This window comes from Bombus affinis, chromosome 15 (assembly GCF_024516045.1).
Source record: "Bombus affinis isolate iyBomAffi1 chromosome 15, iyBomAffi1.2, whole genome shotgun sequence".
NCBI lineage: Eukaryota > Metazoa > Arthropoda > Insecta > Hymenoptera > Apidae > Bombus > Bombus affinis.
In genome coordinates, this window is record NC_066358.1 from 10,077,340 (window position 1) to 10,099,707 (window position 22,368).

A 22,368-nucleotide genomic window follows, 5' to 3' on the forward strand; every position below is an offset into this window, starting at 1 on the left:
TGATAATCGTCAATCGTGTTCATTCCCTAACGGAGATCAACGCTATAAAGGCAAGATATTAGGCGTTTAAAAAAATTGAATCTTCGTGAAATATTAATGTCGCGTAAACTTTTTGTACAAGGGAATCATGATTTGGTTTGAAGTTATTGAAAATGTATTGATTGGATCAAAGAGTGACTTTGAGAAAAAGAGGAAACTTTCACGTAGATAATTTATAGAAAATGTAAGCAAAGGATCGAAGATGAACTGAAAGAATTTTCATTTGTTTCACGATAGAAATATCACGTTAGAAGTTGAAAAGACCGAGAAAGTATTTTCATCAGTTCGATAATAAGAGAGCCTAGAAAGTTTTGCAGAAACGTTAAAAATCCAATATTCTTCAAATTGCACGGCATAACTTCCGAGAATATAGCATACTGCATACGCTCTCCTCTCTATAAAACCAGAATTTATAAAACCATAACCTTCAACAGGCAAAGGCGGTATTAATTATTACGACGTGTATAACGGCCGTTTCGAGGAGTACTTTACAGATCCAAAAATACGGTCTTTGAAAGCGCGCAAGACCACACGATACGCGTCGTTCTAGGCGCAGAAATAAACTTTACGGCTACTCGCAAAATCTGTTTCTCCGCGACGTAGGGATATAAAAGAAAAAGAACAAAAGAAACGGCGTCTTAGACGAATGACAGAAGTGAAAGAAACTTTTATTATCCGAAAGATTTATGGTTGCTGTATGTTCGTTTCGATCCCATCACTACCTGCGCGATGCCCATTATTCCGGCAGCTATTAACCGCTGCACACGGTTCGCTTGTAAATTGGATGATAGTAGCAAACCCACTACGGGACATCGTTTCTCTCTCGCAATCCTCCGTGCGAGTGCACTTTCGGCCACAAGCACAGTGCGGAATGCAGTCGACAAAAAACGAAATAAACATTGTTCGATCTTGATCTTATTAGTCGATGAATATCATCGGTCTTTGAGTAAATAATATGTAAGTAAATAATAAATGTGAGCAATAATTTCCTCAATGATCGATAGAGGATTAGTAAGGATCATTTGTACATCAGAATCTATCGCTCGATAGTTGTATTCTTGTTTGTAAATTCTCGTTAAATAGAAAGACGCGTATAATTTGAATTTCCAATTAAAAAGTCCCTTTCCTTCTTTAAAGGATAAAAAAAGAAATGGTCGAAATCGCGACTGTAATTTTTATCGTTCCGTGTCGACAAGATGTCGTATTACATTGCTATGTAAGTTTTGTTCTGCTACAAACTGTTATGCTGTATGTTGTTAATTTTTTTAGTGAAATTCGCTCGTAACCGCGACTTGATCGAAGAGTGAATTTTTGACGCCTATTCTAAGAAAATTTTTAAAGTAACACAAAAATTCTGTTCTTTATCAAATGCCGGCACAATGTCCGACGAAACAAAGGGAAGGAAGGGAAACAAAATGATTTCTGCGTGATACTTACGAAAGAACGGTAAGATTGTTCCTGGCATCGGCGCTATTTACTTAAACGTCACCGCGTGTAGTTAGACAAAGAGGTAGCCATTCAAGACATCTCAACTGAGCCAGAGAGCAGAGAAAACACCTCGCATCCCCTGATATCGAATTTCGGGAAAGCTGCACATTGTATCCATCTTTTGATCTCTGCCCTCGATCCTCGTTGAAACGTCGCACTGCGAAACGTCAGAATGTGATCTGCAAACCTGCGAAAGTGGCTTCAGAACGTGCGAACCTGTTCCGCGAACGTTGCCCGCGAATGCGACCTCCGAACGTGCGTATCTAGTGTGCGAACATGATCTGTGAACATGGCCTATGAACTTGGTCCGTGGACGTGGCCTGCGAGCGTGCGAATGTGACTTGCGAACGTGCCAACGTGCATACCTAATTTGCGAACATGGCCTGCGAACATGGCCTGCGAACATGGCCTGCGAACCTGATCTGGGAACGTGGTCTACCAGCGAGCGAGTAGGACCTGCGAACGTTGCCAGTGAATTTTTATTTTTGTTCTCAATCGTCATTGGAATGTCGCATTCTGCTAAGTATCTGCGAATGATACACAGAGTGCAAATCTCGAAACGTGTAAGAACGTTCGATTTTTCATCCAGGATCTCTTGCTTCCATAAAGAATTCGTCCTCCGATCATTCTTTTAGTTAATTCGAACGTACAGATTTTTGGTCGCGAAATTGGCAAGTAAAATTTTGTATTAGCCTCGTACACGTGCATTGTACATACGTGGCCGATGATGTATTAATTTTGTTTAAATGCGGTGATTGTTTGTGAGTCGTAAGTGGTGTTCTATTATTCGAATGGAGATAAGGAGAGTATGAATCGATGCTAGAGTATCTCAACCCTTGAGATTAATGGGATATGTCTCAAGGCAATTTTCATACGGAACGCTGAGAGTCGTTATAATTTTGAAACCACGCATCGAGATATATTGGAAATATGTATGAGTGAATCTCTCAGAAGCGAAATTCGACGTTCAATTTGATTATCCGTGTAGATGATTAGCGTGTAAGTGCCCGAAAGAGATTAGATTATCGCTAAACTGAGGATTTGTATGCAAATGAACATTTTTATGAACGTAGTTTGGAAAATGGAAAAAATAGAAAATTGAAAATCATGGCTTAACAAATGGTTCTTCCAAGTTCGATTATAAACTCCAAAATATTGGAGAGTTTTTCTCTGTTTACGAAACCTATCATCGTATGGTGTAATTTTCTTTACAAATTCACCAGTGTGTTTGCGAAGGTTAATTGCATTCTTTTTAAATGCAATTTGACATTTATTCGATATTTATTTGTAAATATATAGTGTGTATTTATTAAATGCAAATGAAACCTGCCTTCTAGCGAAAAGTGATGACTATTCGTATTTATATTTCGATGTCGTAATACCGTAATGCGTCTCGAGGTGAAATTATGTTATGTCTTGAAAAGTTTAAGTATTTTGCTTGCTTCTGCAAGAGAATAAATACGTAGGATGATCCACATTGTTGCGATATTCCAGTTGCGTTCCATTATTTTACCACAAAATATTTCGAACAAGAGCTCAATTTATAATGTAAACGTAAAATGATTGCGATGCAAATAAATGAAATATGTTTTCGAAATTTCAACTATGGCAATTCATTTTTCATTCGAAATTAATAAATTTTGTTTCAGAAGCTTCGTTATTGAATTATCAAAAACATCCTAAACATTGTGACGATCTACAAATAAATTACTGCAAATTTTTACCTTTAGTTAATTAGTCGAGAAATCTAAAAGCTTATAAGGTATTAACATCTGTGAATAATAAACGAAAATGAACAATACGATGGATGAACGAATAATAAATGATAATATAAAGAGAATATATATGGATAATAATACAATAATAATACACGAATAATAAATACTAATAACAATAAATAATAATGGATGATGATAAATCGATAATAAACGCTCTTGTCCGTAAGAACGCGTTACTTCAACTGCAATCATCCAAAACTCGAATAGCGTCATAATTAATACGTAATAATAATTCCATCTATACCCATTCTTGACCTCGATAACATTTTTAGTGACGATAAAATGATAAACCGAACACAAAATCCGACTATCCAATTAAAACAAACCCGATTGCAAAGTCGGTCTGGCAACACGTTCAAGCTGATAACTTTCTCGTTAAAAGTACGAAGGACCGTGGTTAATATATGGAGTAACCGAAAGACCGGCGAATCGACGATCTCGCGTTCTCGATCTGAGGAAACAGCTGTTTTGTTATTTGTTGCAAGCTGCTAGTCGGAGCAGTATCATTGATGGATATGTGTCAGATTCGAGTGGCGTTATTCACGACGATGTTGCTGGCAATAATCGAGATCTCCATAGCCGACACGATAAGCCGACAGTCCTTACAGTGTAAAAACATCGCCAGGGATGCGATTATGAATAGCTGCAAGGGAGAAAGGATAAAACGATCCATGGACAATGTCCAGCTATTACTTCGTTATCTACGCGATGGTAATGTTCCACATGGTTGTTTATATTTATATTGGTAGGAATTTTCTAATTTTCTATTAACGCAAATCTTTGAATATTCAATTTTGAATATTGAAAGGTGAATATTTAAAGCGAGTTGAAAATTATTTCTTTTCTCGTGCAACAATGTACAGTGTATACTTTGCCAGATCAGCAATATAAAAGATTAATGGACCAAAAATTGATTTCCTTTACAGAGAATGTCGAAGTTTCACGGCATCCAGAAAATCTCCTCGGCTTCGGCTTAAGCTCTGACGAATTGGAAGAACTTCTGGACGAGGTCGGCTATAGGATGCCTAGAAGTTCGAAGGATCTGAGCAGAAAGATCTTCCAAAGCGTTGCCATGAAATGCTGCCCGAATCCGAAATTATGCTACGATAATCCAGGAATAATTCCTTGCATGGGATATTAACGATAACCTTGCAGTTCATTATTCAACTTTTTTAGAGTTTAGTAATGAATCGCGAGATTATCATTGATATGCCATGCGAGAAACTTTAGTAATCTTAATAATTTTAGTACGAAAGAGAGTTTAATCATTTTTGAACAGAAGATCCGAATGACGACTGTTATACGATCGATCGTACTTAAATTTTTCAGCTGTGTGTTGAGAATCTTTGAGGAAATAAAGTACTTATTGACTAGGATGTGCTTTGTCTAAAGATTTTGCTCACCTTATTCAAGTCAATATAGATGGTATTTAATTGGAATTTTATATTCGCACACGTAGTGGATAATGAGTTTTCCACTTCGAAATAATTATATCGCTGTAACAGAGGAAGGTAGAATTTTGAAGAATGAATGGCTAAGCGAGATAATTGTCGGCTTAATACAGTTTCTTGTCATTACGTCATTAAAAAAACGTAAGAAATTCGAACATGTACGTATGTAAGTAATCGTACACTTCTTGATCACGTATTACAGTGTTTAACTCTATAGGAATTTGGACAAATTGATCAACCTTTATCGTTGATTTATCCTTTCACAAGTTTCTCAGTCCCGCCGTTAGCGTCGAACTTCTTAAAAGGTGAACCGATTTATTTCCACAAGTTTATTCATTGCGAGAAGATGGTGCAAATACTGTGAAATTGCATCTATCTAAAGGTAAACTGTAAAATCGTAGTTAATGGGAAGAATCGATTATTATTATAGAAATTATTATCCGAGCTACTAGTTTTTCTATAGTTGCAGTTAAATAAAATTGCAAGAAAAGCTGGACGAAAGTAACGTTTACGACATTCCCTCTCCTCTGCATTTCAATTTACAGAGTTAATTGAAATTGCTTCAGGGGCATTAAATTATATGCATAGACCGTAAAACGACGAACGAAATACCAATTACCAGCGGAAACTGAATCGCTCGAAACGGGACAATAGCTCGTTCAACTATAGAAAATGATTCGGGCGATCGAAACAACAAAGGAGACGCCGACAGCGTGACGAACGCGAAGCTCTTTGTGGCAATAATGAGTGATATTCCCGACGATCGGGTTGAAACTCCGTGAAACTACGCCAATAAGAGATAAAAAAGGACGGTGCCGATTATGGCGGAGAGATGGCCAGAACGAGTTAAACGCGTGTCTGACCCCCTTCGTGCGTGCAACGCCCGGTGCAATAGAAGTTAATCGAAAAAAGTAGGTAAGACAGAGACGAGAAGCAATTGAGGATCGGCTCCGGCGTCACGTCGAGACGCTTGCAATTAGCCGGCGCGCGCGCGATCTAGCCGCTAATTTCGTCTGACGCCATAAAACCGCTTCATCGAGCTGGAATCTCGAAAAATTAACAGCAACCACCAATGGGAATTTCTCGAATCGTGTCTAACGAGATCGATTGCTTTTCGCTGGTTAATAGTTCATATTAGTTTGTCCCAGAACTTTCTTTCGTTTTATAAGGAAATAATAGATGCATTTTTGCATGCATTTTATCCATTTTTCGTTGTCCACCTATTATTTCCTTATAAAACGAAAGAAACTTTTGAGACAACCTAATATCTACGCCGACTCGCAGAAATATTATGTAAATTTTCAACATTTACCATAGAAAATTTGTATGGCTACATGTACTTGTATTATATAAGATATTTTATTAGTTCGTGAAACAATGTGTAACATACGATATAGAATAATGTAACGATATAATATACAATTATGTAATAAGTAGGTATTACGAAGTTTCATTAATGTAATAGTTTCACTGAATATCGATGTTTATCGACATAATGAATAATTGAAAAAAGTTTGTTTCGTATTACACAATTTGCTATTGCGGATGTGTACTTTTAATCCGCTCGAAGATATTAGCCTGTTTCTATATAGATCATAATCCGATTACGATCGAAGTTCGCTCGAATATTTGCTTTTATTCTTTCGATAACGAAACAAGGTTCTCTTATTGCAATAAGATTTGATTAATTTTTGAAAACCTATTAAAAGCTTTCATACTTATAATTCTTTCAATTTCATGCTCTTTCTTAATTTTTTCAACTTTACAAAAATAATATTCGCAGCAAAATGCGAAGAAAACATAAAGGGGAATTGGTTTCGCATATGTTAAATGGAAAATTTTTAAAGATATATATCATCCTCAATAAAATTCTACATGGATGTTTGTTATTCGAAGAGAAAAATACGCCTGTCAATCATAGAGATCTGATCACGTATACATATATGGTAATATGTCATATGGTCATCTTGTTTATCAATGAAAAATGCTGTAATTATTCGAAACGCAACATAATTATTTTTGAATATTCTATATAAGTGATAACGCGATTATGCAATAGCCTCGAGCGATTCTATTTGCAACAAAATGATTCCAATGCCATAAAGCAACATAATATCCATGTTTCTTACAAGAATTAAATCGCTAAATTATTGTTTCATTTTTATTCTCTTTAATAGTGGAATTGTTCAAAGTATTTTTCTCGCGTGTAATACTTCGTTGGCGAAGTTCGCGAACGGGTTATTCGCTTATTTGAACGCAGTTGCAATCTATTTAGTTCAGTTTGTTTTCTAGGTCAGTAGTGCTCCACTTGAGGCAGTTCGCTAATCGAGATGGTTTATCTTTGAAGGAAATAAATTAATAATATTTAGTAACAATGTATCTCGTTCGATTAATAGGTTAAAAGCTTTATTTAGTAAGTATACGCTTTACTTCTTGTTTTTTTCTTCTGTACTTTCATTTAGGAATTATTTGTGGGAACAATTTTAATTGTATATTTCTTTTATGAATCTTTGCGTGAAGACTAAACAAAAACAAGATGCAAGTGAATACCTGCTTTTTAACAGAATTGTAATTCAATCAGATAGTTCGATTAATTGTGCAAGTTAAGAAATTTTCAAAAAATATTTAAATGTTTGTAATTTGTAATACATTTATTATTGGATCTTTAAATTTATTATTAGATCTTTAGCAAAATTTCAACTCATACGAATTTAAAACACAAATTTTTAAATTTGCCTTAACAATATTAATAATTAAATTAACATACGCTTTACCTTTATATTCATCTAAAACAATCATTTCTTTAAAATTAATTACGATTAAGAAAATGACGTGTCTAAATATTTTCTGTGATCAGTGACATTTAATAACTTTTTGAGAAGTACGAACAATTCAATATTACGTAAGTATAAACATTCTTTACCGTGTGATTTACATACAGATTTTATAGAAAGATTTCTTCATACATTTGTATTAAAGCATGATCGTTCGTTGTTTTAAAATCGAAGTATTATAGAATTAAAGAAGAATGAATGACAGTAAATCTTATATTTGCACAAAAACAAGATATAAAGAATATTTTAGAAAAGACATAAAATGACGAATTCAAAAATATGTGACCTACGTGGAAAGCGTAGACCGTGGCGCTATCTATTCCTAATCCGAATAGTCCCCTTGTGCAGGGGTTTGGACACGTATGCTGTTTTCTTTGATTCGGGATTCGTATAAATGTCGGTTGACCAATTGAAAGATATTGTTGCTTTTTGTTACCGCACGATTTTCTTTTGATCAGGTATGTCAAGCTCAATAAACACAATCTATAGTATCGTCTTCGATATGGTAAAGTAGAGGTATAGTGGAGGGCAACCTAACCTCACTTTCAATGTATTTTCCGAATAACATATCACATGATCAATTTTGATTATTCAGTCGCAAATTATATACAGATTTCTTAATTTGCAGGTCGTAGAAGAAAAAGTTTTCTGACATAGTGTAAAGTAACCGCAAAAATGAGTACTATTGTCGAACAACCTTGCTATACTTTGATAAACGTTCCAACCGATATCGATCCATTAAACGAACTTCAGTTAAAACAAGATCTGGAAAAAGGCGATGTTCATATAAAGATCGATGCTCTTAAGAAAACCATTCACATGATTTTGAGTGGAGAACGCTTGCCTGGACTTTTGATGACTATCATTAGATTTGTATTACCATTACAGGATCATACCATAAAAAAACTGCTTTTGATATTCTGGGAAATTGTACCCAAAACTTCTCCCGATGGAAAATTGCTTCAGGAGATGATTTTAGTTTGCGATGCTTATAGGAAGGATTTGCAGCATCCTAATGAGTTTGTTAGAGGATCGACTTTAAGGTATTAATATATCGATCGCTTTACTTTAGTTGTTGAAATGCTAAACTAATTTAAAAATATGCTTGTATATTTCAGATTCTTGTGCAAATTGAAGGAACCAGAACTTTTGGAGCCCCTGATGCCTGCAATAATTGCTTGTTTAGAGCATAGACACTCTTACGTTAGACGTAATGCAGTCCTGGCAATTTTTACTATTTACAGAAACTTTGAATTTCTTATACCAGATGCTCCAGAATTAATAGCAAAATATTTAGAGGGAGAACAGGATATGTCTTGTAGGAGAAATGCATTCCTAATGTTGTTACATGCGGATCAGAGCAGAGCATTGGCTTATTTAGCAGCTTGTTTGGATCAAGTGCCCAGCTTTGGCGACATATTGCAGTTGGTTATTGTAGAATTAATTTACAAGGTGCATATATTTTAAACAAGCTCCTACTGGTAGTAAAAAATTGAGTCCCAAATATTAATAAACGTATATTTTTATAGGTTTGTCTTGCAAATCCGTCAGAGAGAGCTCGTTTTATCAGATGCATCTATAGTTTGTTGAATTCACCCAGTGCTGCTGTACGTTACGAAGCAGCTGGTACTTTGGTTACACTCTCCAATGCTCCTACGGCGATCAAAGCTGCAGCTTCGTGCTACATCGAATTAGTTGTTAAAGAAAGCGATAATAATGTTAAATTGATTGTCTTGGATCGTTTGATTGCAATGAAGGATAGTCCTGTTTATGAGAAGGTTCTTCAAGATTTGGTGATGGATGTACTCAGGGTTCTAGGTAAATATCTAAAGATAAATAAAACTTGTAACTCAAAATATAAAAAATTGCTTAATGCTTTAATTCATATTTTAGGTTCTCCAGCATTGGAAGTTAGAACAAAAACATTAGCTCTAGCGATGGATTTGGTAACAAACCGCACAATCGAGGAAATGGTACAATTACTGAAGAAAGAAGTGCTTAGAACGGCTGGCGGAGAACACGAAGACGCTGGTCGATATCGACAATTACTCGTTAGAACACTACATGCTTGCTCTATCAAATTCTCGGACGTGGCGGCTACAGTAATTCCAGTATTAACAGATTTCTTGTCTGAGAATAACGAAGCCGCTGCCACTGACGTTCTTGTGTTTGTTCGCGAAGCTATCCAGCGATTTGAGAATCTCAGACCACTTATTGTAGAGAAACTGCTTGAGGTATGTATTAAAGAAGTAAAAATTAACAAATTAGTATTCGTTTTCATATTTCAACAAATCAATTTTTAATCTTGCGTTTTACGTATAGGTATTTCCACATATAAGATCGGTAAAGGTACACAGAGCAGCATTGTGGATTCTTGGTGAATATGCAACGACGAAAGAAGACATAGAAGCTGTACTGAGTCGTATACGGGCTGCTTTAGGAGAATTACCATTATTGGAAGCGGAGAATAAACGTCAGGCTGGTGAGAAATTAGCAGAAGATGGAAGCGCACAAGTTACACCAGCACAGTTGGTCACGTCAGATGGCACATATGCTAGTCAGAGCGCATTTAGTGCGGCATCCTTACGTAATTATTTATTACCATTTACCTAACTACTTTAATATGTTGTTGTTTTTTTCACTAGAAAATGATTAAAATATTTGATTTTCTTCAACAAAAAAGAAAAGAGCCGATCTATTTATCGATTTCAGACATTTTATAACATTAATTTTTCTAATATTACAGGAAAGAAAGAAGAAAAACGCCCAGCATTAGTTCAATACATGATGGAAGGTGACTTCTTCATAGGCGCATCTTTAGCTACAACCTTAGCTAAATTAGCGCTTCGTTATAAGAGTCTCGAAATAGATGTGCAAAAGAGCAATCGTATACAGGCTGAAGCGATGTTCGTGATGTCCAGCGTAATGCAGTTGGGTCGTTCGGGTCTCCCTTCTAAGGCAATAACGCACGATGATGCAGAACGTTTGTCCTTATGCTTGAGATCACTGGCTTCTCCGACGGCACTTGTGCAGAAAGTTTTCACAGAGGGATGTCGTGAAGCTCTTGGCAGAATGCTGACAGCAAAAGCTGAAGAAGATTCACAGAATCAAAAGGTTCTTTTTCAAATCTATCTAATATATTCTTCCTTAATTCTTATATAGTCTTGGTCTCAGTACTTGTGCCATATAAATATTTTTAATGCAAATAGTACATTCTTTTGCTCGTACAGGCAAAGGAGAAGCCAGGTAGCGTTGTCCAAGTAGACGACGCGATACAATTCTTACAGTTGAGCCGTGGTTCGGACTTGACAGGTGGAGCTGGTGATGTATTCGAACAAAGTTTGAGTGCTGCTGTCGCTGGAAGACCCGGTGCTAGTGGAGATGCGCTAACTCCCAATGCTTTGAGCAAGGTTACTCAATTAACTGGCTTCTCAGACCCTGTTTATGCGGAAGCTCTGGTTCATGTTAATCAATACGACATTGTACTCGATGTATTAATCGTTAATCAGACCGAAGATACTCTACAGAATTGTACGGTAGAGCTTGCTACGATGGGTGACTTGAAACTTGTAGAGAGACCACAGCCTATTGTGCTTGCTCCTCGAGACTTCGCAAGCATTAAGGCAAATGTGAAAGTGGCATCCACAGAAAATGGAATAATATTTGGAAATATAGGTAGTTAATAAAGATTCGTGCTGCCACTTTGTTTATCAAAGACATATAAGAACGCGAATTCATCGATTTTCAGTATACGACGTATCCGGCGCGGTATCTGATAGGAGCGTAGTGGTGTTGAATGACATACATATCGATATCATGGATTATATAATGCCAGCAACGTGTACCGACCTGGAATTTAGACAAATGTGGGCAGAATTCGAATGGGAGAACAAGGTGTCTGTAAATACGACGTTATCAGATTTGAGGGAGTACCTCGCTCATTTACTAAAATCTACAAATATGCGTTGTCTCACTCCAGAAAAGGTATTGTACTTTAAATTTAATTTTTTTTTTAATAAATATGTATATATATATATTTTTTATGAAACTTTAATCAACTTTAAAAATAGTGAGAAAAATGATAGCAAGATTCTTAAAAAAGGGAAACATTTGCATTGTCATTAACGGTGGCAAGCGAAACCTTAAATGTTAAATTTCTAAAAATAGGGGAACAAATATATTTTCAGGCCCTTTCTGGACAATGTGGTTTCATGGCAGCGAACATGTACGCGAAATCGATATTCGGTGAGGATGCATTGGCGAATATGTCCATCGAGAAGCCACTGAACAGACCAGATGCCCCAGTGGTCGGTCATATTCGTATTAGAGCGAAAAGTCAAGGCATGGCTCTGTCGTTAGGCGACAAAATCAGTTCTACGCAGAAAGGTCCACAAAGCAAAGTGGTGCAAGCCGCTTAGAGAGTATAGTTACTTGACCCATGGTATCCTCAGTATTCAAGTTATTTCCAAGGTGGAAAAAACGTGTAGCCAATCGAGTTCGTTCAGATGAAAGAACACGTAAAATGCTGTCAGAATGGCAGTAGCCATTTGCCTTCGTCAATTCCATGATTCAAAGTTTCTTCGAACGTCACGATGTTGAGATATATTTTATACGATTAGTGCATTAATTAGTGCATTAATTCATGCGTTGTTTTAGTTTTGTTTCCTCGTAGCCAACGCCATCCAACCACAACACCGATTGTACCCGTGAGCGAAGAAATATATACATATACGATACTTTAGCTGTACAAGCTTGTATTTTATTCCGTTAAATTGACGTATCTAATACATACACATATTTTTTAAGAAATAAAAAATGAATACTTTACACCGTTCTTTCGATGCTGATTTATTATCTCCTCTACGTATGTCGTAAAAATGTATAGTATACAATTTGTCTTTTCAAAATGTTGGATTTAACAGTTTACTTTAAAGAATATAAAATAAAGAAATTCAGTTCATATGCCTAAATGAAATTTCATAAGCTATGTTTGTTTTATATTATTTATTCAGTGTTTCACAGCCAGCCACCTCTTCGGGGCGACCTATTATTCGATACTCGTGGTGATCGAGACGTTATATCCACTAATTTTTCTTTATCCTCTGGCATGTTTAAATTCTTTTTCGGACTCAGCGTAGGTTTCAATCGCGACTTTATCGTTTTGCCATCCGTATGACTAGATAACGTCGATTCTGTGTCAGTATTAGGTTTCTTCATGGCCCTCACTGGTGAACCGTATGAAGACTGGGGATTGTTCATTGCGTGGATGGGCAGTGCCGACGATGTTTCTGTAAACACACGTATTATTAAAAGAAGTTCATTTCTTCAAATGGAATCATAACTACTAAATTAAAAAAAAAAAGATAGAGAAATTAATTTCACAAGTTGCAATAGAAATAGCTTGCAGAATTAAAAAAAAAAAAAAATGTTCTACTTAAGTACGCACAAAGTTTAATGGAAAACAAACATGGAGATATAGAATAAAAATATATCCATTTTCATCTACAAACATTATAGATATTTAACTGAATTTCTTTTTATACAGACGATCAACGGAAATATTTATTTATATTGATTTATTATTATTATTTATTTGAGTGAGAAAACAGTTCCCTTGCATTGAAAACATTTATAAGAGCTTTGTGAAAGCAAGTGGTATTGATTAATTCTGCTGTGAATGTAGTAATAAAACAGTGCTCTTTAAATAAAAATAACAAAGTTCTTACCAGTCGATTGTTGGTAGGCCGTGGTTGAAGAGTTCGCGGACTTCCTTTTGACGACTCGCGGCGGCGTACGAAGCGGTACTGGTGGTGCAATCTTAGCGGGCTTCTCATCGACGTAGTCCATTGACATCACGGGCTTCGTCTATAAAGGAAAGCAACAACCCATTACGTGATTCCCTTTAGACGGGATCCGAACATACGCGCGTGCAAGGTTCGAAAAAATTACAATCTTTGAATTAAGAAACTCGTGTCTTATAATTAACTATATCGTATTTTATAAGTATTCAATTCTTTCCTGATGTATTAAGAAAAAATTAAAACGCATTAACAAAAATCGAGGATTTTTAAAGAACTTCTTTCTTTGAATAATGAATTTGCTATTGGGAAACAATATTTTTCGGAATTTTCATAGGTTCTAAGTTCGGGTTTCGATAAAAAGAATTACGGAGATATTAAATTTGGAGAACTAATATGAATTTTCACAAAATATTTTTTTAACTTTATATTCAAAGATTGAAGTTTAATATTTTGCAAGAAAATTTACTAAACAGCGAAATTTTTAATTTACGAAAGTTAATTAAATTCCGCGAAAACCAAAATTTTCCATTGGAGGATTAACAGGATTTTGCTGAAGATCGTTTTTGATTTTGATACTCAAATATAAAGAATTATGCTTCATTGAAAAGTATAATCTTCTGAAAGAAAAATATCAGCTTCAGGCTACTAATTTATGAAAGTTTAATTAACTATGATCGACAATTTAGATTATAAATAAATGTAGAAACAGACAATAGATATATCGACATAAATAAATATATAAATATATAAATTTTTATTTATCTAAAGTTTTAATACACAAAGCGGTACTTACTTTAACAACAGTTTCATTATGGTTTGCTGTGAGAGTAAGAATCGGAGGTTCGGCCAATGTTTCATGCGGTTTTTCCTCAGTTTCGACGATGTCCTGAAGAACATGAAGAATCGTCGAAGCTGTGCTTTCAGGTAGCTCTACAGGCGGTATAGGTGGCAGGGAGCTCTTATTGTTTAATCTCTGTGCTTCTTCCATGGCTGCTTTCAAATGCAATTGATTTTGAAGAGACGCTTTACTGTTACTTTTACCAATTTGAGAGCTTTTTATCGCGCTATCCACGACCTGCAATATTTCATTAATTGTTTCTTCACTCACAACGAATCGAATGTTGATTTCATTACGCGAGTTTAAATACGATTTTCACCTGGCTCCAACGATGATTAGCAGATTTCAATACAGCCAATTTGGCAATCCTTTTCCATCTGGCGATGTTATCTTCGTCTTCGTCCGGTTGCTGAAGAGAATCTAGCTGTTCTTCGGACTCCGTACCCGAGACAGGAACTGCTACCTGGAAGTCCTTCATCAGCTGCCGCTCCCAGACCCTCATCTTTTTGCCTAGAATGGCTAATTGTTCACAGAAATGATAAGAGTTAATTAGTTGTAAGAATTAATCGAAAAGTTGAACGAGTCATTGAAGTTTTAAGTAAAGATTTTAATTGATCGTAGGAAAAGTACTTTATTTATTTCAATTCTATTATTCTTATAAATATTCCATATTCATTCGTATTGTTCATTGATATATTCTTATTCTGTATTCTTATTTTGTATTCTATATTTTATATTTTTGTTCTAGAATTTCCTTATTTTCTCATTTGTCGTTTTCTTGTTTGCCAATACTATATTTATTATTTAGCAATTTATCAAACATCAACTACGTCACAAGGAACAGTTTTAAATTTCTTTTCTCTTAAAATCCTCGAAATCACTTACTTCTTTCTTTAGTATCAGCCCCAGCAATATCCATGCCGTTCCTCTGTAGGATATCCAGCAATTCGCATCTCCAAGATGACAAATCTGATTTTAATTCGTGAACATCGTCCTCGGTAACAGGATCCATTTCGTGTTCAGAATGCGAGTTCACTACGTACCGCCATATCAGAGCTCTCATCACGGCTCCATACCTGATCAGAGCAAACAAGAGCGTCGTAAAATTCGTAAAACGCCATGGTAGATATGGTAACTCTTAGCATACTAAGGATTCTTTCATCCAGGAGGATTATTAAAAGATCATAGTCTCATATTTAATATCTAACGAGGAATAATATCTCTAATATATTTATGTCGATTGTCAGAGACTGAAATACGAACTGAAATTGAACTATGAATTTTTCAAATAACCCACTGTATGGCTCGTAAGTCTTAGTATTATTATCAATTTGTATTATGCGATGTTAAAGATAGTTAAAGATCGATTATTACTTAGACTCGTGTGCCCGCTTGCGATCGCTCGTTTCTCTTTCGAATTTCTTCTTCTGCAGACCGCACAGTCTGAAGAGTAATTTCGGTGGCGGAAGAATATTGAACGGAGGCGGAAGCGTATCGCCATCCTCGAAGTAGCTCATCCATAACTTCGTCCGCGCGAATTTCCATTCCTTGTCCGCGCGTTCCTGTTTTACGTGGGATTTTACGAATCGAAATTCTCTCCTTCTTTCGTGTTACGAAAAGTGATTTACCTCGATGACAGCGTAGCTGTTGCTCATCATGGCGATGAGAAGATTCAGCAGAACGATCACGTTGATCACAGAATATGAACCAAACATCAACAGGCCCCAGAATCGAGTGTAAGTCTTGATTCCTCGAAACAGAAATCGGCGTAACGAAACCAAGAGCTTTTTTGATGCATAGTAATCAAAATTGAGAAACATGATTTTACGAATTTATGATTTATTAAAAAAAGAACAATAAGATAGATTTATTTGGATTATTCTCTCGGTTTACCTGCGAGTTCGAAGCTTTCTATGCCAATTCCTCCGAAACTAGCCCAGAATAAGCTCTGGCACGACTCGAAGAGATTGCTGAATCTGTTAAAGAATATTACAAAAAGGGTAATTATTGGGTTGAATTGAGAAATTGGAGAAAATAATTTTTAGTAAATGATTGTTGATTACGATGTACGAATACTAGCCTTCTCCATCTTAAACAGGACTCGCTGGTAGGATCCCAAGATGGGTCCGCGATGTTATCGTAGCATTTCCGCCTCTCCAATTCCGTGAAGTACCAAAGCAGTTGGTTTAGGCCACAAGCAAAGGCGAAAAGTACCAACGTGTAGATGAAGAAGAACTTTACGATGTCTATCACCATTCTACCTAAGGATATCTGGAAGAAAACGTATTTTTCATCGATGATACTGGAGATCAAGAACGACCGAGCTCTTGAAAAAAGATCAGAATTGGAAACAAAAAGAGAATTTTGTTGAGATTTTTGTTGGAATTTTTAGAATCGTAAAAGTTTGTAATTTTGTAATTTTAGAAAATTTTTGGAATTTTTCCTTAACATTTTATTCCTTTCTTTCAAATATTTTTGTTTCCTTTATCCATTTTATATATATCCTTCTTAGCATTGTTTTTTTTTCAATTTTTAATTGACGTTTTTAATTAAAAATTCACGATATCGGGAATGACAAATACCTGAAGAGGCCCCAAATGAGGATTGATACTGAACAAATGAATCAGTTTCAAAGCGCTGAAGATGTTGGCGGCTGCGAACAAACCCTCCGCTATTAGCTGAGGATCGAAATCGCTCCATGTTTCTCTCGGGACCAAAGCTGCCATAGGATTCTGATTAATCTCCGCTCTTTGTTGAAGGTACGCGGCAGTTCTAAGAACCACAGTTGCGATGTAGAGAAAGTTTTTGGTGAAGTCGATGAAATTCCACATGTCTCGTAAATATGCCTTCAAGCCATCCACATAGGCCTTGAAATTTGTAGCATATTAATTTTTGTTATTCGATTCTACAACATAATGCGTTAAATCTACTATTCTAAAGTAAACTCGGTTTTATACGTGTACATTAGTTTCATACGAAATCTTCGTATTCCAACTATTTCTACATGTCCTAACGAAGCTTCGCGATATTCGACAATTCCTAACACGAAAAAATTCTTTGCATTTTTCTCGAGCTTATAATTCTATAGAATCCTATAGAACTAAAAAGTAAGATGCTTAATGAAGTAACTGTGATATAATTTTCTCTGGATAGAGACTTTTCAAAGATTCCAAGATCATCTCCAATTTTTTAAATAACGTACATTCGTTTGATAGAATGTATTATACATCTTTGATACAGTATATATCTTTATATGAACTCGAAGGCCTACAGTATAACGTAATAAACAAAATAGAGAAAAAAGTAGAAAGTACCTCTCTCATTTCTTGCCAAATAAATCCAAGAACATAGAGAACAACTACACCCTCTAGAAACGAAGGGGCTGCGCCCCTTTGTCTTGCTAATTCCATCTCGATATCTCTTTTTGCCTTCTCGCTGCCGAATATCTTTACTATTTCCACTTCTGCGCGTTGCGACACCAGCATCAAAATAACTAAACAACGATTATTCATCGTCTGACTTGATCGTTTCATTCCAACAATTATTAATATCATTGTGACTTACATAGAAAGAAGACGTATGAGGCAGCGTGAACGAGAAATTTGACGAATGGCTTTCGCATCATTTGACCAGTTTTCGAGTTTGGCGCTAGTAAGTACATTATCGAGTAGAATGGAAACATGAGGGCAGTTTTTGCAAGAACACCGCACTTTTGCCACGTGGTCATACGCCGAAAGCCAGGCAAGCCGTCGTACCTTTAATGGACGAACGAGAAGAAGATAATTTAATACCCAAAATATAGTATATGTTGTAATATTTAGTGATCGAAATAAGTCTTTGGTTAGATTCTGCTTCTTTATGGGACCAATAATGTAAATTTGTATAAACATCCACAGGCTATCCATTGTATACAGTTAGGTCAATTGGTAATTTTATAAGAATTAATATTTTTATTTTAACGAACCACTGATTATGTTACAATTTATGCCATAAGGAAACGAAAAATCTGTTAAGTAACTGATTTTTAGGAAATTGAACTTTGCCCTAACTACGGAGCTCAATTCAATGACCTTTACGAGGAACAAGTATCTTTATTATCTTTACTGTTCCATGATTCTTTTGCCTTGGTTGAAAAATTCTAATTAAAATAAAGCTGTATCTTTAAGAGAGATCTCCGAATATCCCTCTTAGTATAATCTCGTCATCTTAATGTCCTGTTCTTCATCTGCTTCTTTAATTTCCACCTCGCAAAATGATTTTTATGAATCATGTTTTAATATCAGTAATCGGTTTTAATATCAGTAAAACGTAACAAGAAGGTCCGATAGTTACAGTGTAATTGAGTTCATTGTTAATGTAATATACGAAATAAAGTTTGCAAACAGCCAGTGGCAATTTCACGCGGATAATTCAGGAGCAGAAAATCGAGGGAACTTTGTAACGAACTCACCAGATCGCCGCCAACAGTTGCTGTACGTGGGAATGAGCGACGAAAGTTTTCTGCTTATATTGTATGGCCAATTCTAATCTAGCCAGCTGCTTCCTAGTGACCAAGTTCTCTTCATCCTCGGGATCATAGTTGAGGATCGTGTGCAATTCCGTGGTAGTTCGCACTTGTTGCAGCAGATCAACGGCGAATCTAATTGAAATGAAATCGACGAAAGCTTTTAAGGATATTTCCAGATCTCCAAGGTTTACATATTAGAAAGGACATTTTGTAATTTCAAGAGAAATAGCCATATTTTTTACATTTACTTTTTTATAACTGCAACAGTTCTATATTGTATTAGTTCTTTAAAATTTAGCTTTACGTCTTTTAAGAATATACGATGCAACGTGTTTGGTAACACGTTGTAGAAAATTAAAAATTCTACAAGCCAAAATCTGACGAAACTGTGTTTATTTACAAGCCTAAAATTCATTTGAGAAATTTTAAATCTACCCACGCGACAAAATGAAATATCGATGGACAAGGTAAAAACTAAATGAAAGAGAATGAAATTTACCTCTCCACCTGTCGTCGAAGCTTCAGATATTCGCCCCTGCTTTCCGGTTCGGCAATTGTCAGTTCGCGAAGTTCCCAGCTTAATTGAAAAGCTGTTAGCAATGGATCTGGCGAACTGAGCGCTATTAAGCTTGGACTTGCCAATGCTTTGTACTCGGAAATCCTCGTGGACGAAAGTCTCAGTGGGTCGCCTGGTATAAAAACGAACGATAATGTCAGTGTAATATACGTTTTAAATCAGATTCAAGTTTCAGTATCTGGATTTATACAACTTTGACATTTTTATAGTGGCATTTCGAAAATTGTTGAGTAATCCTTTTACTTTCTTCTTCTTGAACCCTTAATTGCTACACTAAAATGGAAATACGTTCGTAGCAATGGAACTTAACTTGATCGATGATTATCTATACACTTGACGTCATGCGCTACTCGAGAACGAATTGTGACAATGTTTATGACGGCTAAATTCTTTTAGAGAAACCTTTGCAAACATTTATTCTTTTTCTCGTTCGGAGAAGTTGCGCGAAAGCATGAAAAATAAATCGCGTGACCATCGCGTAATTGTAACAACTATAACCTTGTTTACCGATGGCTTATATTTCAACGCACGGTATTTTTATCGAAATCTTTTTCCTTTGATAGAAAAAAGACGTAAAAGTCTTTAAAGAAATACGAACATTTATTATTATTTATTTGAGAATTTATTTTATAGGATTGCTCGAGTGTTTCACCTGTGGTTGATCGCAGACAATCGGCACATCCACATTTAATGTCGTGTGGCATGGGCAAAGTGGCACCGCGATCCAGCAACAACTTCAAAATCTCGTAGTTGTTCCGCTGTGCGGCCAAAATCAGAGGCGTGATTTCTGGCGGATATCTCGCGGATGCTGGATCGATCTTCTGCCAACTGTGGATCACATCTTTCGTCGCTACAAATGCAGATTGCATGGATATTTTATAAGAAACGTCAGGTTCGATCGTTTACTAGTTTCTCAATTGTCCACGTGTTTCACCGAATTAAAAGATTCGATAGCAGGATGGAGCATCGATCACTCACAGTTTTCCTCGGCCAATAAATTAGCAGTCAGCAATTCTTCGTGTTCGAGCAGCAACTCTACAGCTTCCACAAATTCTTGATCGATGGCTCGGAGAAGAGCATCCTTCGTCTCCACACCCATCACCACCAACAATTCAACCATTTCCAAATTTTCCGAATCAATGGACAATGACAAAGCGCCGCGTCCCAAACTATCCACACAATTTATGTCCAGCGACTTCCCCTAAGATTTAAATACGTTGTACCCTTCTCACGAAATAGAAGTCGATTAAGAAAAAGCATCGATTGGATCAAAGACTCACGTTGACGCTACCCTTATTGGCAAATTGAATGAATCTTTTGACGTTAACTAGATCGCCCCGTTCCACTGCTAATAGATATTTCTTTTCTTCGATGTTCAAAGGTCTTGGAAGATGGACCACGTAGCTTTCCATCTCGTTCGGAGGAGCTTCTACCTCTCTCTCTGTCTTCTCGAAGCCCATTTTCGACTACGGCCTTAAGGACAATTTTCGAAGTTCTATAACACGAAGAAGATCTTTTATAACACGAGTCTTTAAGGGACAAATATTTTTTACATCTGCTATTGTTGTATTTTAATTAACAGGGGAATTAGATCTTAGGGAAAAGAAGAGATTTATAAATATTTAACTTTTACCCCCAATCGCAACACGCGAATAATGCGAGCTATCTAAGAACCGAATTTCCACCGATTTTCCAGTACACACCAATCTTCACTAACACATTCTCGTCAAACCAAAACTCTGGAAACAACTACAACTCTATCTTTTATTTATTCACCTCCAAACTTGTTTTTTATTAAAAAAATCTCTTGATTAGATTCTCCAATTTCTCCACCACACTGTCACAAAGTAGTACGAAAAATCAACTACGCTTAACGATTGAAAAAATCATTGATGTATTCAGAAAGAGTCAGGTTCGCGAAGAAAGTTTTGTAAGCGAACGACACTGACGAGAGTCGATTTCGCTTATATAGGGGATGATGGAAATCGAATTACGAGTATTAACCGAGACCCTGTTTATTTGCCTGGTCGCTTAAGGCGGTGTACACACGTCGACTAATTTGCTTATCGATATCTCGTTAGCCACACGATGGCTTGTCAGAGGGTGCTCTCGAAGAGTCATCTCTGACAGTGTCTATAGACAGGCTTTTGCATATAAAATAATAATAATTATAATTAATAAATAATTAATAAGTAATAATTAACGAATAATTAGTAATACCGTATGCAATAATAACTACAATAATTATTATTTTACACGAAAGATCCACAGGAAAAGGGGGGAATGACAGATTTTTACATTTCTCGATAAAAGAAAATTTATTTTTCTGTATACTGGGTGTAACAGAACGTGCGAGATCCGCTTCTTGAGCTGATTGTACACCTAAAAACAATGAAAAATGTTCGTATAAACATGCTCTGGCTGTCTTTGTCTATGGGGTATAAAAATTTTGTAAATGGAACAACACCTATTGAAAATGTTGAGATACCAAGGTTCGGAATAGAACAAGCTTTGCAACAAATTGGGGAAACGCCAGGAACCATTCAGAGTGTAACCGGATCCACGACAGGACGTCTATAGGCTTGGAAATGGAAGGTGGTCGTTTTGAGCATCTTCTGCGAAAGTAATTAGATAACATGAAGTCAGAACAGAAAATTCGCTACATCTTATAAATGAAGACAGATAGGACATATGTTTTTAGATGTACAATCAGCCCTGGAGGTGGATCCCACGTGTTTCATTACATCTTGCGTAATGTCGCAACTTCATATTTTCTCATAGATATTTTATGAAAGTAAAACGGTTTATTCTTTATTTTATTCTGCATCATTTTCAATTTTTACTTATAATTCTAAGTAATATATGATGCATAAATCTGTAAGAAAATGTGATAAAGGAAGAAAGAAGAGAGGAATCTTAGAAGATTTCATATAAAATGTTGGAAATTTATTAAAAAATTCTCGAGATAAATATGCGATGGATATATTTTTTTATTTCCATGCCTTGTGTGGCTTAGATATTAAGCGATGAAGTATAAAGCATCGTTAGAGTTATA

General features: G+C 35.9%; 3 protein-coding genes across 5 annotated transcripts; 2 read left to right on the forward strand and 1 right to left on the reverse strand.

The window, feature by feature from the left end:
- Positions 1 to 3,227: 3,227 nt before the first annotated feature.
- Positions 3,228 to 4,681, forward strand: LOC126925177 (uncharacterized). Its single transcript, XM_050740495.1, has 2 exons — positions 3,228 to 4,016; positions 4,232 to 4,681. Exons 1-2 carry the CDS (start codon positions 3,815 to 3,817, stop codon positions 4,444 to 4,446), a joined length of 417 nt encoding a protein of 138 aa, XP_050596452.1. The 5' UTR covers positions 3,228 to 3,814; the 3' UTR covers positions 4,447 to 4,681.
- A 3,221-nt stretch (positions 4,682 to 7,902) lies between these two features.
- LOC126925112 (coatomer subunit beta) lies at positions 7,903 to 12,424 on the forward strand. The gene is made up of 10 exons (XM_050740367.1): positions 7,903 to 8,048; positions 8,219 to 8,633; positions 8,709 to 9,042; positions 9,120 to 9,408; positions 9,484 to 9,824; positions 9,913 to 10,177; positions 10,337 to 10,704; positions 10,821 to 11,265; positions 11,339 to 11,574; positions 11,778 to 12,424. The coding sequence occupies exons 2-10, from the start codon at positions 8,266 to 8,268 to the stop codon at positions 12,006 to 12,008; spliced, it is 2,877 nt and encodes a 958-aa protein (XP_050596324.1). The 5' UTR covers positions 7,903 to 8,048; positions 8,219 to 8,265; the 3' UTR covers positions 12,009 to 12,424.
- LOC126925108 (transient-receptor-potential-like protein) lies at positions 12,423 to 21,257 on the reverse strand. 3 transcript variants are annotated; one of them, XM_050740357.1, is made up of 18 exons: positions 21,090 to 21,257; positions 20,594 to 20,808; positions 20,292 to 20,514; positions 19,966 to 20,163; positions 19,236 to 19,425; positions 18,680 to 18,868; positions 17,794 to 17,984; positions 17,544 to 17,722; positions 16,812 to 17,096; positions 16,310 to 16,500; positions 16,123 to 16,205; positions 15,858 to 15,979; positions 15,604 to 15,791; positions 15,115 to 15,305; positions 14,549 to 14,748; positions 14,185 to 14,466; positions 13,317 to 13,455; positions 12,423 to 12,878 (listed from the first exon to the last, which is right to left on the reverse strand). In XM_050740357.1, the coding sequence occupies exons 2-18, from the start codon at positions 20,771 to 20,773 to the stop codon at positions 12,607 to 12,609; spliced, it is 3,303 nt and encodes a 1,100-aa protein (XP_050596314.1). In that variant the 5' UTR covers positions 20,774 to 20,808; positions 21,090 to 21,257; the 3' UTR covers positions 12,423 to 12,606. The 3 variants fall into 3 exon arrangements, with proteins under 3 accessions (XP_050596314.1, XP_050596313.1, XP_050596315.1); XM_050740356.1 differs by having other exon boundaries at positions 20,947 to 21,257; XM_050740358.1 differs by having other exon boundaries at positions 20,941 to 21,257.
- Between the last annotated feature and the right edge of the window lie 1,111 nt (positions 21,258 to 22,368).